Below are 15,893 nucleotides of genomic sequence, written 5' to 3'. Positions count from 1 at the left end.
ACGCAGTGAGCTTGACCCTCTCCAGCCCACTCAACCTACATACTTTAAATAAGGTTTAATACTTACAAAACTAGCATATGTTTATTAAAACTCCAAAAACAGGGCTGATGAGAGGGTTCTACTGGTTAAGGTGCTTGCTGCCAAGCCTGATGACCTGAGTTCCATCCCCAGGACACACAATACAAAGAAATAACCGACTATTCCAATTTATCCTCTGACCTGACATTTGTGCTGTGGCATATACAAACCCACATATAAACACACACAATAAATAAATGAGGTAATTAGAAAGTTTTACAAACATTCAAACCAGAAGACACACACATTCATACTCTTATCAGAATAACAACCTCATTAGAAGTTAGTGAACTGTAACCAACGTGCAACTTCAAAGCTTTATTCAAACAGCCATATTGTATGCATAGCACCAGTAAAAGATTAACTATTTCTCTTTTTATGTGAAGCAGATGTTAAGTAACTATTTCTTCTTAAAAATGTTTGCTGAGCTGGCAGAGGACCCGACGGATAAAGGCACTTGCTGGGCAAGCATGAGGACCTTTTTGATCCCCAGAACCCCCATATGTAAAGGTGAAGGGAGAGAATCAGCTCCACAAAGTTGTCTTCTGAGCTGTCAGTGGCTTGGAGGGTCAAGAGAACTTGCCATCAACCCTGATCACCTGAGCTTGATCCTGAGAGAGAACAGACACCTGCAAGCTACCCTCTGACTCACAAACATATGCATCCTACCATATACACCCAAATATAGGGGCCAGAGAGATGGATCAGTGGGTAAAGGTACAAGCTAACAAAGTACATGACTCACATTTGATCTGGGAACCCACGTGGTGGCAAGTGGGCAAGTACGACCCCTAATAATAATAATAATAATAATAAATATTCTTAAATATTCATAAAGGTTTTCAAAATAAATCCTTAACAATACTCAGTGTACTGTGAGGATGCAACAAAACTGCCACCCCTGGTGTACCAGCAGAGTCCTTAAAAGCACAAGCACTAGCTTTAAATGTGTACTGAAGCGATGGGCTGTGGTGTGAACACCTTTAATCCCAGCACTTAGGTGGTAGAGGCCAGCCTGGACTACTCACCTAATTCTTAGACAGCCAAGGCTACACAAAGAAAATGCTGTCTCAACAAACACACAAACATAAAATGTTTACTGAGAAACTTTCTCAGGCCCAGCAGCATTGCTCTAACAGTAAAACACTGGAAAATAATCCAAATGTCATGCTATCATTTACTCTATGAACTACTAGGCAAAAATATCACAACGAAGTCAAACCTCTGAATTTCAATATTAAGTAAAAAATAGCAAGCAAAGACTAATGGCTGCAGAAACCCATCATATGGCATTAATAAAGTAAAAACTCAAGCAATGACTAACAGATCAGTGGCTGCCTGAGGGTAAGAATCGAGATCAACTACAGTCATTGAGCCTCTTGAGATCAGAGATGTTTCATGATCTTGACTGTGACAATGGCTACACCACCATGCAGAATTGCTAAAATCCAAACTCTGACCAGGTGTAGGGGGTACAAATCTTTAATCCCAGCATTTAGGAGGCAGAGGCAAGCAGATCTGAGGCCAGCCTGGTCTACAGAGTGAACTCCAGGACAGCCAAAGCCACAAAGAAAGACCCTGTCTCACACACACACACACACACACACACACACACACACACACACACACACACACACACACACACACCAAAGGAACAACAAACCCAACTCTGTGATCAAGATGGGCAAATGGCTACTATAATGAAATTACACATCAAGAGAGAAGAGTGGTGGACCCCAAACTGACAGTTCGGAAACCAGCGGTACAGAACCAGGCCCCCTGAATGTGTGTTAGGAGACCTGGGCAATCTATAGGGCCTCTGGTAGTGGATCAATATTTATCCCTAGTGTACGAATGGACGTGGGGAGCCTATTCCACATAGAGGGATACTCTCAGCCTAGACACGCCGCCCACCCCGCGGCCCTGCCCCAAATGATGTGACAGACTTTGATGATCCCTCATGGAAGGCCTCACCTTTTCTAAGGAGCAAAAGGATGGGATGGAGGTCAGTGGGAGGATGGGAGGGAGAGGGAGCTGGGATTGATATATAAAATAAGATTGTTTCTAATTTAAATAAAAAAGAAAAAAAGAGTGAAAAACTCCATATGGCAAATGCATTTCCCTACTCAGTTTTAAATAAGCAACCATGATAGTCCAACAGTGTAAAATAAAGCCTTAGTGTCTAGTTGACACTATATTCAAAAAACTAATTCCTTTCCTGTAAAAGATAAAAAGATCACTGTTTATACTTTGACTGCAAAATAATTATAATACTTATCAACTGTTCCTTTAACAGGTAAATTTAACCAAAACTAAACTTTGATTCTTAAATTGTCTAGCCCATTAAACTTACATATCTAATGTTCTATTTTTACAGCACTGGGAACTTGCCTGCCAAATCTATCACCCATAAAGTATGTATTTAAGTTAATAGTTTATACTCCTCCAGGTGACACTTGTTCTATTTTTTTTTTTTTTCGAGACAGGGTTTCTGTGTAGCCTTGGCTATCCTGGAACTCTCTTTGTAGACCAGGCTGGTCTTCAACTCAGAGATCTCTGCCTCCAGAGTGCTGAGATTTAAGGTGTATGCCACCACTGCCCAGCACCTTTAACACAATTTTAACAGACCACTTCAAAAGGCTTTAATTGTATAACAATGATTTATTTAATATCAACTCATTGTAATCATTTCAGATATTTTAAGTAACAAACTAAAGTTGTCTGGTATCAAATTTACTTACACTAAGTTATTATACTGTCTAGCCATTCGTTGTAAAGAGTGTATTCCTTTACTAGAAAGGAAGAAAATAAGTACTGTTGCTTAATTATGCTCTTTTCAAGTGCAAGTATTTGAGGTAAATTGTAAATTACTCTTAATCAGCCTTCTAATGCTCATCTAGTGCTCATCTAACCCAGATCCCAGATCCAAACAGAAATGAGTAACACACAGAGTACTACCATGCAACCACTCAGTCCTAGAACCCAGAGTCACATGTATGCTGAGCCTCTTTAATACCAGCACCCCTACTAGAGGAGACAGAAACAGGAACCCTATGCACTTAACAAGCCAGGTGGGCTCAAATACAAACAGCAAACAGAGAAAACAAGAGATGTCTGGAAATGGGCAAGTGTTTGAGTAGCTTCTTTCACTCGCTATTGATTTTGTCCTGTCAGTTAAGTAGAACTAAGTGATTTTTCTTTTAAAAATTTAAGTAAAAGTTTACAAAGAGGCCCTGCCACAACGTGGAGAAAGTGAGAAGCAACTGGAGACCTGTGCTGACCTCCACACCTGCACCATGAGACAAGCACATGCACTCACAGACCTGTGGTCCACTCTGTTGTAGCCTGGTATCCAGATGCTACTCATGACTTCCAACAGCAAAAAGCCCCCACACGACACTTCTTTCAGAAGTTTTTCAAAACATTAAACACAAGTCTGAAATTGTACCTCAGCACACACCTTTATTTTGTTAATCAATTTCAGGTATCTATCTGCCAGAGAACAACACTGGTTTGGATAGGCATCCACCAAACACCTACATGTTGTGTGCCAGGTGTTAGGTGTCAAATGGATATGCACCAAGCTCTTTCCAGAAAAGTTTGATTCTGAACCATCAAATTAACTAAAAGAAATGCTATTGGGGTCTGGAAAGATGGCTCAGAAGTTAAGAGCAACAGTTGGATTCCCAGCACCCTCATGGTAACTCCCAACCATTTATAATTCCAGTCCTCTTCCAGCCTCTGTAAGCACCTCAAGTACATGGTACACAGACACACAACTTTCCTAGTTTCAGAATGTACTTGATATGACACATACTGTAGTCTAGACTGATAGACTCATTTAACATTCCTGAAGAAATAACAATTACCGGACTTCAAGGGCTTTAATAGCTTCCAGCATCTGTAGAAACTCTGCTGCTTTCCACACATCATTGGCTTCTTCTTCTCCTTGTATCATTAGTTTTGCTGTGTATGTGAACTCAATTAAGTGACGAAAAGCCATTTTACTAACACCTGTAAAAAAGATGCACATTACCATTAGTTCAAACCACATAATGCACAGTAGATAAGACAGTACAGGGATTTGACTACTAGTCATTTTTGAAATTTTCCACAATCATCATCATCACAATATCCTAGTCACATTCTGGTACTATTCACCAAGGTAAGATCTCATGTTCCCCATTCCAGCCCTGACCCCCCGCACCTTTTAAGTTTTACTTTAAATTATGCTCTGTGTGAATGTCTGGGGAAGCCAGAAACAATGGATCTCCTGGAGCTAGAGTAACAAGTGGTTGTGAGCCACATGATGTAGGAGCTGGGAATTGAACTTGGGTCCTCTAGAAAAGCAGCACACTGTTAACTGCTGAGCCACCTCTGCAATCCCCACCCCTTAGCTATGAATTTGACAATTTTGGTTAGTTACATATGTAAATATTTTATCATTTATCTTTAATTGGCTTAATTTAACATGTTTCCAAGGTTTACACATATTGCATATGGCAGAATTTTTGAAGGCAGACCAGCATTCTATTTTGTGTACGTATACATTTCCTTTATTCATTCAGTGTTCTGAAGAACATTTACATATCTCCACATATTGGGTACTGTGAATGGTACACTAAAAGGAATGGAGACATAAAATTAAAGAAAAATTTAAATTTATTATTGTTGTATGGGCATGCTACATGGACATGTGTGCCACAGTGTCCCTGTGGAAGTCAAAGGTAGGGTCTAAGAATCGAACTCAGGTTGTCAACTTGCACACTATCTTGCTGCTCAAGGAGCACAACTTCCTGAAGATTCTTTTGCATGGATGCTCAGATGTGGATTTACTGGATTTTAGGTGTTAGCAACTTGGCCCCAGCTGGTGGTGGCATGTGACAGACTGAGAATGCTTGCTCAAAGCTGAATGGACTACTAGAGACAGGGCCTCGGCTACTCTGCCCTGCAGACTTTGTGCAGCTTCAACGGTCCGCATACTCGACTGTTCTCCATTGTACGCTGTTCTGTGTTGGCTTCTATGAAAATATTTAACTCATTCATGGGCAGGAGCATTTATACATCAACAAAGTTTTAGCTATATTCCATAGTAAGGGCTCAATAATGTGCCATGAATTGCTTTCATGGAGGCTGGTTAGAGGAATGTCTGTCTTGCTTACAAACGTCCATGAAGAGAACAAACAGCCTCTCCCTGCAGGCTTCTGCTTCATCGCCTGCTATGTCCAGGTGCTGCACCTTACCACAACCTCTGAAGAACCTCTGGAACGCTGAGCCAAAGCAACTCTCCTCCTCCCTTGGAAAGCTGTTCAATACATACGGGGTTTCTACTTTAAACTTTTGGCATGCTTCTTGATTCCCACACTAGTCACACTAATTTCCAACACCTCTCACCTCCCTGCCTTCCACTTTCTTGATACCCTCTTCACAAATGTGCAGTGATCCTTAAAGGACATTTGTTTGTTCTTTCTTAGAGAAATTCCTACTTAAATTCTCACTCTATGGCTATTTATTATTTATCTTTGGTTTTTCAAGACAGCATTTCTCTATGTAGCTTTGGAGCCTGTCCTGTCACTTGCTTAGAAGATCAAGCTGGCCTTGAACTCACAGAGATCTGCCTGCTTCTGCCTCCTGAATACTGGAATTAAAGGTGTGTGCCAACACTATTAGCTCTTACTCTATTTTTAAGTAGTTTTAAATTTAAATTTTGAGTTGTCCCCTTTCTGCTGCTGTGCTGGAAACCCCAGGCTAGCTGGGTCATTCTCTGTTCCATCACCCACTGGAGTGCTGAGGTCACAAATGTTTACTACTGCCATCTGGTGGGTTCCAGGATAAAATTCAGATCTTCAGGTTTTCCTTACAAGCCCTTTCACTATCCCTCTAACAGGGTTCCACTCTATAGCAAGTCTTGAAACTGTGACAACCCTTCTGCTTCAACCTCCAAGTAACAGGACTGACAGGTGCCAGCCACAATGCTTGGCTAGTTTCCTAATATTTTACTGACAATTTTTACACCTATATAGATATTGGCCTACAGTTTTCTTTTTTATCTTGCTACATCAGAGTCATACTAGTCTCAAGTAAATCTGGAAGTGTTTGCTGCACTCAGGAAGCAGAAGCAGGTTCGAGCCCAGCCTAGTCTATACAAAGAAACCATGTCTCAAAAACCAAAAACAAAACCAAACCTGGAAGTTTTCACTTGTTTTTAGACATTTATTTTATTAATGTGTGTCTATATTGTTATACACAAATAGCTGTCTGCAGAGGCCTAAGGTGGGTATCAGATCTCCCTGGAACTGGAGGCACTGACAATTATAAGCCATCTGACATTGGTGCTGAGTATCAAACTCATTAGATTCTCTGAAAAAGCATTTATGTGCTCGTCGGTGAACTCTCACCAGCCCCTTAGTTTTTTGAATCTAAAGATGGCATGAATTCTTGAAATGCTTGACTGAGTTCACTAGCAAAGCCATTTGGTCCTAGACTTCTCTTTGTTCAGAGGTATTTTGATAACTAATTCAATCTCCATAGCAGGTCCTTTGTACTGTTTCTTCATGATTTAGTAACAAAACCTTCAGTATTTTACACAGGCTCAATTCTGCAACTGTTCTGGAAATTTATAGTTTATAGAACTCTCTTCATTGTAACCTACTAGGGAGAAATAACATTTGATCTGTGCATTCACCTCAGAGCATCTAACATTTTTTCAAAACACAGGCATATACAACAAAAATACATGATAAAAATATTTTTGAAACTAAGTGTCCAGTTCAAGTGTGCTGACACAGACCTTTGATTCCAGCACCCAGGAGGCAGGAGGATCTCTCTTGGGAAGTTAGAGGCCAACCTAGTCTAACAGAGTGAGCTCCAGGCCAGAAAGGACTACACAGTGACATGAGACCCAGTCTCAAAACAAAACAAAAACCCTGTTTCTACAAATCCTATTTTTCTTTTCAATTTTTGTGCTTAAATCTAATAACATGATACTATTTCTGTATGCCCTTACTGCTAGGTATTATTGTTTCAGTCTAGCTAAAGTAAGAAACAATTTAAGAAGACAACTTAAGCTAGGCATGGTGGCTCACAACCTTTAAACCCAGCACTCAGGAGGCAGAGACAGATCTGGAGGCCAGCCTGGTCTACAGAGTGTAAGTTCTAGGACAACTACAACTAGGGCTGTTATACAGAGAAACCTGGTGGTGGTGGTGTGGCGGTTGGGATGGTGCACGCCTTTAATCCCAGCACTCAGGAGGCAGAGGCAGGCGGATCTTTGTGAGTTCGAGACCAGCCTGGTCTACAAGAGCTAGTTCCAGGACAGCCTCCAAAGCCACAGAGAAACTCTGTCTCAAAAAAACAAACAAACAAATAAATAAAAAAATACAGAGAAACCTGGCCTCAGAAAACAAAACACTTGAGTGAAGAGGCTATTTAAAGGAGCAAAGAAAAACTTTTAACAGATTTCCAGACCAATAAATGCCCAAGACTAAAATTATAAACTGTATACAATTGTTAAATCAACATCCTTCACGTTACTTTCAAAAGTAGGATTAAGTGACTCACTGATTTTCCCAACTTAAATACCTTGATTTTTTTTTTTTCCTGCCACAGATTTGGGGGTAGAAGATGATGTATGTCTTGTATGGACATGGTAGGAAAGTGTGCTAACTAACCACTGTGATAGTCTCAGTTTTACAACTTGACTTTCATTAATGGCTTTTTTTTTTTTTTTTTTGGTTTTTCCGAGACAGGGTTTCTCTGTGGCTTTAGAGGTTGTCCTGGAACTAGCTCTTGTAGACCAGGCTGGCCTCGAACTCACAGAGATCCCCCTGCCTCTGCCTCCCAAGTGCTGGGATTAAAGGCGTGCGCCACCAACGCCCGGCTCATTAATGACTTTTATCAGAGAAGTTTCACTGAACTCTTGTTGGTACTCACATATTAGGTATTTGCTAAACTGGGCCAGGAGGTGAACACATGAAATCCTAGCATTCAGGTGTTAGGCCAACCTAGTAAAACTTCATGAAAGAAAGTAAGAGAGAAAGAGAGTGAGAGAGAAAATGCACCAAATATATTATGATCACTAAGTTATTCTGCTTTACTGAACAGGACTGGAAGGGCCTGGCCATCTGTTTGTAGAAAACTCCACATGGTATATTCTGTTTAAAGCTATCAAGATGGCTGGAGGGATGACTCAGTTGTTGGAGCACCACCTGCTCTTCCAGAGCACTAACTCAATTACTAGCTCCCTGTGGCAGCTCACAGCTGTCTATAATTTTAGTTTCAGGGGATCTAACATCCTCTTCTGGATTCTGTGGGCACTGCACACGTATAGCTAACATACACTTAGCAAAATACTCCTACACATAAAATAAAATAAATCCTTTTAGAAAAAGAAGCTGGGCAGTGGTGGCAGAGGCAGGTGGATCTCTGTGAGTTCGAGACCGGGCTGGACCGACAGCCTCCAAATCTATACAGAGAAACCCTGTCTTATAAAACTAAAAAAAGAAAAAGAAAAAGAAGCTATTAAGCTGGGCAGCAGTGGGCAAACCCCTTTAATCCCAGTACTTGGGAAGCAGAGGTAAGCGGTTCTGTGTGAGTTCAAAGACAGCTTGGTCTACAAAGGGAGTTCCAGAACTGTCACACAGAGGAGCCCCATCTGTCAAAAGCCACAACATAACTTGAAACTTGGAACACTGTCCTCTTGGAAAACTGGCCTACAGACATTTTTCTCACATAACAACCAATACAATAAACATTCAGAAAAAAAAGTTTGATCAAAGTTAGGAAAAACTGTTAGAGGGAAACTTAAAAGAGGAACTCAAATGTTTACTGTTTATAGAGCTTTGTTTGTATTTTTTTTTTTGATTTTTTGAGACAGGGTTTCTCTGTATTGTTTTGGAGGCTGTCCTGGAACTCGCTCTGTAGACCAGGCTAGCCTCGAACTCACAGAGATCCGCCTGCCTCTGCCTCCCGAGTGCTGGGATTAAAGGCGTGGGCCACCAACGCCCCGCCCTTTGTTTGTATTTTTATTACTCTTGCTGTGTCCTTTCTCCAGTCCTATTTCTAATCTGGATTAATCAGAATCACCAGTCTTAAGGGCTTCAAGTATGGATCTCTGATCTTTATACTCAGACCTAGGAATGCAATTTATTTATTTACTTGTATGTCTTAATATGAGCACTTCAGAGTGTTTGATGTAACCAGCCCAGGACTCTAGGAGCAAACCAAGCCAATCTGGTATTTTTGGGTTAAAACATTTCTTACCAATCCCTTACTCATCTCATAGTGGAAATATTCAGAAAATTATTTTTTCTAAAAGAATGTTATCTAAGGAAAATGTTAAAGAACACTTTAAAAGTAGTCTTCTCATGGGGGCAATATTCTGAGATTTTTCTAGTCTGGATTAAAAAAAAAATCAAATAAATCCTGCCTTGAAAACCAAAAGATTCATACTCAGAACAACTTTTGGCTGGGTGTTGTGACACACGCCTTTAATCCTATCAATCAGAAGGTAAGCCTGGGCTATATAATGAGCTCAGGACAGTAGGAGCTATATTAGAAATCCTGTCTTTAAAAGCAAAGCTGGGCATTGGTGGCACATGCCTTTAATCCCAGCACTCAGGAAGCAGAGGCAGGCGAATCTCTGTGAGTTCAAGGACAGGATCCAATGCTACAGAGAAACCCTGTATTGAGGGGGAAAAAACCACACCAAAACAGAATCCAAGTCACTGTTCACATTTTACAGATGGGGATTCTAGTTCCAGCTGAACAGAGAACACAAGCGCACCCATCTTTCCACAAAAGCTCCCAGTGAAATTTCTAGAACCCAAGCAAGGTGATAAAGAGGTGGTATGTGGTGGAGACACTTAGTTTTGTTGTTCCTCCTCTCAGCAACATGCAAAATAAGCTATAATTCTAAGTCAGGCACTCTGACAGTACAAAGATGTTCATGTGTTTGAGATCTTGCTAGAGCCCATGTCAGCCTCAAATTCCCAATCTTCTTGCATGTCTCCCTAGGGATGGGATTACAACTATGAAGATTTTGACATTAAAGTCAAGTTGGACAGGGCGGTGGTGGTACACGCCTTTAATCCCAGCACTTGGGAGGCAGAGGCAGGCGGATCTCTGAGAGTTCGAGACCAGCCTGGACTACCAAGGGAGTTCCAGGACAGCCTCCAAAACCAATGAGAAACCAAAAAAAAAAAAAAAAAAAAAAAAAAAGAAGAAAAAGAAATGCTGTATTCATAAATTCTTGGGTCTAACACACTGCATAATACAACAGGTAATCAATATGAACAGCTCCACCTATTAAACTTTACACCAAATATGGGTTTTCTTCATGATTATTTCAACTAATTACTACAAGCCTATTATATTAGCCTGCTTTTCAGATGAGACAGGTACACCTCTGAGATGAAGGAACTTGTTAGCTACTTAACCAGCCTCAAGCTGATGGACATGGCTTTGTAGTAAAAACAGTGCTATCAAGGCAGCTAGATTCTCACTAGCAATCCCTATATATGTCCAGCACACCCATCCTTGGTCTGTCATACAAAACAGAGAATTTTTTTTGTTGTTTTTTGGAGACAGGGCTTTTCTGTATAGCTTTGAACCCTGTCCTGGAATGCATCCTATAGACCAGACTGGCCTTGAACTTGCAGAGATCCATTTATCTGCCTCTGCCTTTTATGTAGCTGGGATTAGAGGTGAGAGCCACCACTGCAGGCCTAATAAAATTTACCTGCTGATATATTAACTGAAATATACTAAACTAAAGAATAGTTGAAACTCTTTCCTTTACTCCCCTAGGTATCAATTTCTTCCCAAGAGAAATTTGAAAATTTTTTTTTTTTTTTGGTTTTTTTGGGACAGGGTTTCTCTGTGGCTTTGGAAGCTGTCCTGGAACTCCCTTGGTAGTCTAGGCTGGTCTCGCTCAAACTTAGAGAGATCCGCCTGCCTCTGCCTCCCGAGTGCTGGGATTAAAGGCGTGCGCCACCAACACCCGGCCTCTGAATTGTTTTGAAGGCTGTCCTGGAACTTGCTTGGTAAACCAAGCTGGTCTGGAACTCACAGAGATCCACCTGCCTCTGCTTCCTGAGTGCTGGGATTAAAGGCATGTGCCACCAACGCCTGACTCCAAGAGTAATTCCTAAGCAGCCCACTCATAATAAAGAATATATACAAAATAAAAAAAGACACAAAACCAAATCCTAGAAACTCTGAAAAAGTTAAGATTCCATATTTTCATCAGCATATGTACTTATTTCCTATTGCTTTAGAGTTTGGTGGGACATGGGGTGAGCACTGTAGCAGCAAAAGATAAAAGCATGAAAATTCAAACAGTACAAACTAAATCTCTTGCTAACTATGCAACCCTGGATGAGTGAACTTTGGAGCCTGGTTCCCATAAGCAAAATGGAAATCCTACTGCTTACCTTTCAAAAGGTTATACAAAATATCCCAGCACTCGGAGGCAGAGGCAGGCGGATCTCTGTGAGTTCCAGACCACCCTGGTCTATAGAGAGCTAGTTCCAGGACAGCCTCCAAAACCAATGAGAAACCCTGTCTTGAAACTCCCCCCACCACACACACAAAAAATTTATATAATACACAAAATTCCACAGTGCAGTGCTTGGCATTTGGCCTGCTAAAATATGGAGCAAAATGGCAATCATTTTGTTTCAAAGTAATACCTATCTGATAATCCCTTCTCTCCTAAATAATAAATGTCCAAATTTCAGCCACAGTTCATTCATCTTTCCTAGTCTTCTCCACAACTTCGCAGCCCATTCATTTGTACCTGCCAGTAAGCACATTGCTATTTCTTCTAGTGCAGAGGTCTTTCCTGATAACTTAAAATATCTCTACCATAATCTATTATCCGTAAAGGTAAGTCACTAGAACAAAGGGTAATTTCCATTTATGCACACTTTGAAGATAACAGTGAGCCCTGGTTTCAGCAAGGGCCAGAGTCATTTGAAACCAGTGCCTACCACTTATTTCAAATGCTTTACTGAAAGAATTCTCAGGTAATAAAAAAAGAATGCACCTAGTTTTCTACCAGAAAATATCCGTATTTATTTCCCAGGGTATCTTGCTACATAAACCAATTATTTTTGCTAAGTACTGTGTGGGAAATGCCACTTACCTTCTATTTCAACCAAAGGCTCTTGAGTAAACTCCTGAAAGAATTTGTAGAAGAACTTACTGCAGGCAGCCAAAACAGCCTTGTGCGCCTTAAAATGGTGTCCTAAGTAAGAGAGGTTGGAGTAAGGGAGAGAAAGAAATCATACACTATCGACAAAAATCAAAGTTAAACTACAAAATGTATAAAGGAGACCTTCTTCATAATGTAACATATTATTAGAAAAAATCCAGACTACTACTATCAATCATCTTGGGAATTCTTGATTTTTTTTTGCCACCTGGGAATTCTTGATTTTAATTAGACAGGAACCTAAATTTTTACCTTCAAAGACTTAAGTCTGTTTTTGTAAAACCCAGTTTATGAATGTCTTTGAGCACTTTGGTCCACTCAATAAGTAATAAGGTATATTTAACCCTGCTGAAACTGTTAAATATGGGCTAGAGAAATGGCTTGGTGGTTAAGAGCACCAGCTGCTCTTTCAGAGGACCCAGGTTCAATTCCCTGCACCCACACCGAAGCTCGCAACTGTTTGCAATTCCAGTTCCAAGGAACCTCCTTGAACATCAGTCAAGCACATGGTGCTCGCACGTGTGCGTGTGCGTGTGTGCATGTGCGTGCGTGCGTGCGTGCGTGTGTGTGTGTGTGTGTGTGTGTGTGTGTGTAGCCAGGGCAGTCACTCACATAAAAGAAAGAAATATGATGACAATCCAACAATTCATGTATCATTGAGAAAGTGATTTTAAAAACAAAACAAAACAGGGTACAGGCTCAGTGGTAGTGGCCCATGTCATTAATTCCAGCACTCTGGAGGCAGGAGAATCTCTTGTGAACTCGAGCCCAGCCTAGTCTATAGAGCACGTTCTAGGACATCCAGGACTGTTACACAGAGAAACCCTGTCTGGAGAAAAAAAAGTACAAAGCTAGATATGTCTGGTATGTTTCAATATGCCTGACGTATCTGTAGGCATAGCACACCTACAAACCCCAATAATAAGGAACAGATTGTCCTCTTGAAAGTCCATTTTCACTAAATAGAAAAGAATCCCAACCTGGGTGTGCCTCTACAAGGAAGATTGGTAAAGACCCCAATTTATTTTGGAGTTGCCACCCTAAGGGGGTGGGGTGGGTGGGTACCAGTAGCCAAAGTCTCTCTTCCGTTCTCCTTCCCACACCATTTTGGAAAACCGGAATGAAGATTTCCCAAATGAGTCCTGTGCAGCACTTCTCAAAGCGGCCTGCTAAGAGGAAGCTTATTAACAAAACGTTGAGAGCCTCCCTGTCTTCTTACCAAACATTGAGACATTTTCTCATTCCTAGAGGCCCATGTCTTTACACATGTGCAAAGAGAACACTTGGAACAGGTTGCGAGAAGTTAAAATGTGATGCACATCAGACTAGATTAAAATTAAGACTAGCCAACCAGCTTTCTGCAGCATGGTCTACGTGAGCAACACTGACAAGCGCCCTCCCGGTTCCGATGCAAACCCTCCAGACTTTGGAAGAGAGCCCGGAGAGGGTGGGTTAAAAAAGGCGGGCAGTGAGAGTTAACTAAAGCTCCAATTTTCTCCTCTGCCCACTACCCTACCCACCGTCGACAATCAGGGTGATGTCTGTAAACCGGTCCTGCTCCCGTTGTTCATTCAATCGGTCCAAGATCATTTTATGATGTTCAGGAAACTCCTGAAGGCATTCCATCGTTTCCTCAGCCTCCATGGCCGTCGGGGTGCTCTACAAAAGAGGAGCATGATAATGTACACCCATGAGCTCGGGCTGACACAAAAACCCCTACAGCAGAAAACAAAACAAAACCCAGGAACGGGGGAAGGGGGAGGGGGGAGGCCGAGAGCAAGGCTGGGCAAGAAGAAAGGCGAGCCGAGCGGCCGCCGCGCGTCGCGGGCCGGAGCCGCGGCCGCGGGACTCCGAGCCTGACCTAATTGGAGTCTGGAGACGCGAGCTGGAGCGGGGTGGGCACGGCGCCGGAGGCTCCGGACGCCCAGGAGCGCAAGTCCGGCCAGGGAGGACACCGAACAGCCTGGGCGACCTCCCAACGGCCCGCCAAGACTTCCGCCCGGCCCGGGCTCCCGCAGCCCCAGCCCGGTCCGGCCCGCGGCCCACAACGACTCCCGGGTCGCCTCTCCCTCCGGCGCCCTCCCCCCTCGCCCCCCCCGCCCCGACCCGGCCGGCACTCACTCAGGGAAGGAGGAGCGGCCCGGGCCTGCGCGTCACTTACGTCGACGTGCTGCGTCACCGCGCCGGACGCGGACGTACCGGGAGCGCCAATCCCTGCAACGCTTAGCCACGCCCCTGTCGCCCTGTGGGGAGGGGCGGGAGGCCCCGGGAAGATTCGGTGCTGCGGCGGGCGCGGCCCTAGCCGCGTGCTGAAGCTCCGGGGACTGCTGCTGCGGCGGCGGCGGCTTCTCCCGGGAGAGCCGGGCCCTCGAGCGCCGCGCTCCCGCAGCCCGTCCGCCCCCACCGGGCTCAGACGCTGCACTTCCGACCGCGAACTCCGGAGAAAATCCGCTCAGTGGCCCGGGACGCTACAGTTCCGCGGCCCCGCCCCGCCCCGGCCCGCCCCCTTTCCGGAGCCGAGGTGGGCCCCTACCCTTACCTAGCTGGCGCCGCGTCCGCGTGCCTGTCTTTCCACGCGCTCTCCTCCCGTGGCGCGGCTGGTCCGGTGCCCGGGCCGTCCCTCGCCCTCCATTTTCACCTGCGCAGCTCGGGCGCTCGTTCCGCAGGGGTCCCGCCGACGCACTCGCGCCCTGGGCTCGGCGGGCGCGAGCACGCTCGGACGCCCGGGATCCCTCTCCCCGAGGTCCACCCTGCGGAGGCGGCAGCACGCGTCTTCAGACTCTGGCCGGGTCAGCTCCTAGAGGTCCCGTGGTGATTCCTTTATCACAGCTCTCCGCACCCGCCTCCCCGACCCTAAAGTGGCTGGGGACCGCCAGTCACCTGCACGTGGCAGGCTCACCCGTTCATTCATTCATCAAAAAAAACTGGCTGAGGGTGCTGCTGTGATAGGTGAGGTGCAGTGACCGTTAATCTCCCAAAGAGTTGGAGAATAAGGATTAGTGGGAAGCCAAACAGCCGTGTGCGAGCGTGGATGTAGTCACTTCGGCTGCTGTCTTGAGGCAATGCCGTGGTCGTTACTGTTTAAGACCACTGAGAAACGCTGGGGTGGACGAGGCGCACGTGCTTCCTAACTCAACTGCAGCGGACTGATCGCTCAGTGTTACCCACGAGGTAGTCTGGAGAGTCCAGGAAAGCTAACAAAAAGGTGTGTGCTTTTTAGCTAGGCGTACACAGCACATGCAGACTTGGAAGTCGGAGTGTTCCTTTTTCAGCATTCAAGATGTCAGAGTTTTTTACCGCTTTAGGAGAGGAATCCTTGAAAGTGCAGCAGGAATCGAGAAAGGAGATGAGAAGGAACAACTAAGCGATGATATCAAAGATTTTTGCTGTATGAGCCCCTTTGGGAGGAAAAAAAATCTAGCCTTAGAGATTTCAGAAACTGTCAGCACATGATGCATATTATAGATGGAAGAGAATGGACTAATGTATGAAGAAGTCAGCAAGAGTGACAGACTAGCGTCTTATAGATTGAACTGGTCCATTGTTGTGCTTTTAATGCTAGGGCAGTTATTCTCACTCTAATTTTTTTAGATTTGTGTGT

At 43.8% G+C, this 15,893-nt stretch overlaps 1 protein-coding gene across 7 annotated transcripts in view; it reads right to left on the bottom strand.

Moving 5' to 3' along the window:
* Znf131 (zinc finger protein 131) overlaps positions 1-14,956 on the bottom strand; it is a 28,734-nt gene extending 13,778 nt beyond the window's left edge. Inside the window, exons 1-4 of one of the 7 annotated variants that reach the window (XM_013122583.3) lie at positions 14,832-14,956; positions 13,813-13,951; positions 12,224-12,325; positions 3,948-4,092 (exon numbers count right to left, since the gene is read on the bottom strand). In XM_013122583.3, the coding sequence (XP_012978037.1) occupies positions 3,948-4,092; positions 12,224-12,325; positions 13,813-13,936 (371 nt within the window). In that variant the 5' untranslated portion in view covers positions 13,937-13,951; positions 14,832-14,956. The other 6 variants (XM_005082789.4, XM_005082788.4, XM_013122582.3 and 3 more) reach the window with 6 other exon arrangements.
* Positions 14,957-15,893: the final 937 nt, after the last annotated feature.

This window comes from Mesocricetus auratus, unplaced genomic scaffold (assembly GCF_017639785.1).
Source record: "Mesocricetus auratus isolate SY011 unplaced genomic scaffold, BCM_Maur_2.0 Super-Scaffold_100020, whole genome shotgun sequence".
NCBI classification, from domain to species: domain Eukaryota; kingdom Metazoa; phylum Chordata; class Mammalia; order Rodentia; family Cricetidae; genus Mesocricetus; species Mesocricetus auratus.
Note: the sequence above shows the minus strand (reverse complement) of the source record. Positions and strands in the feature narration are given on the sequence as shown.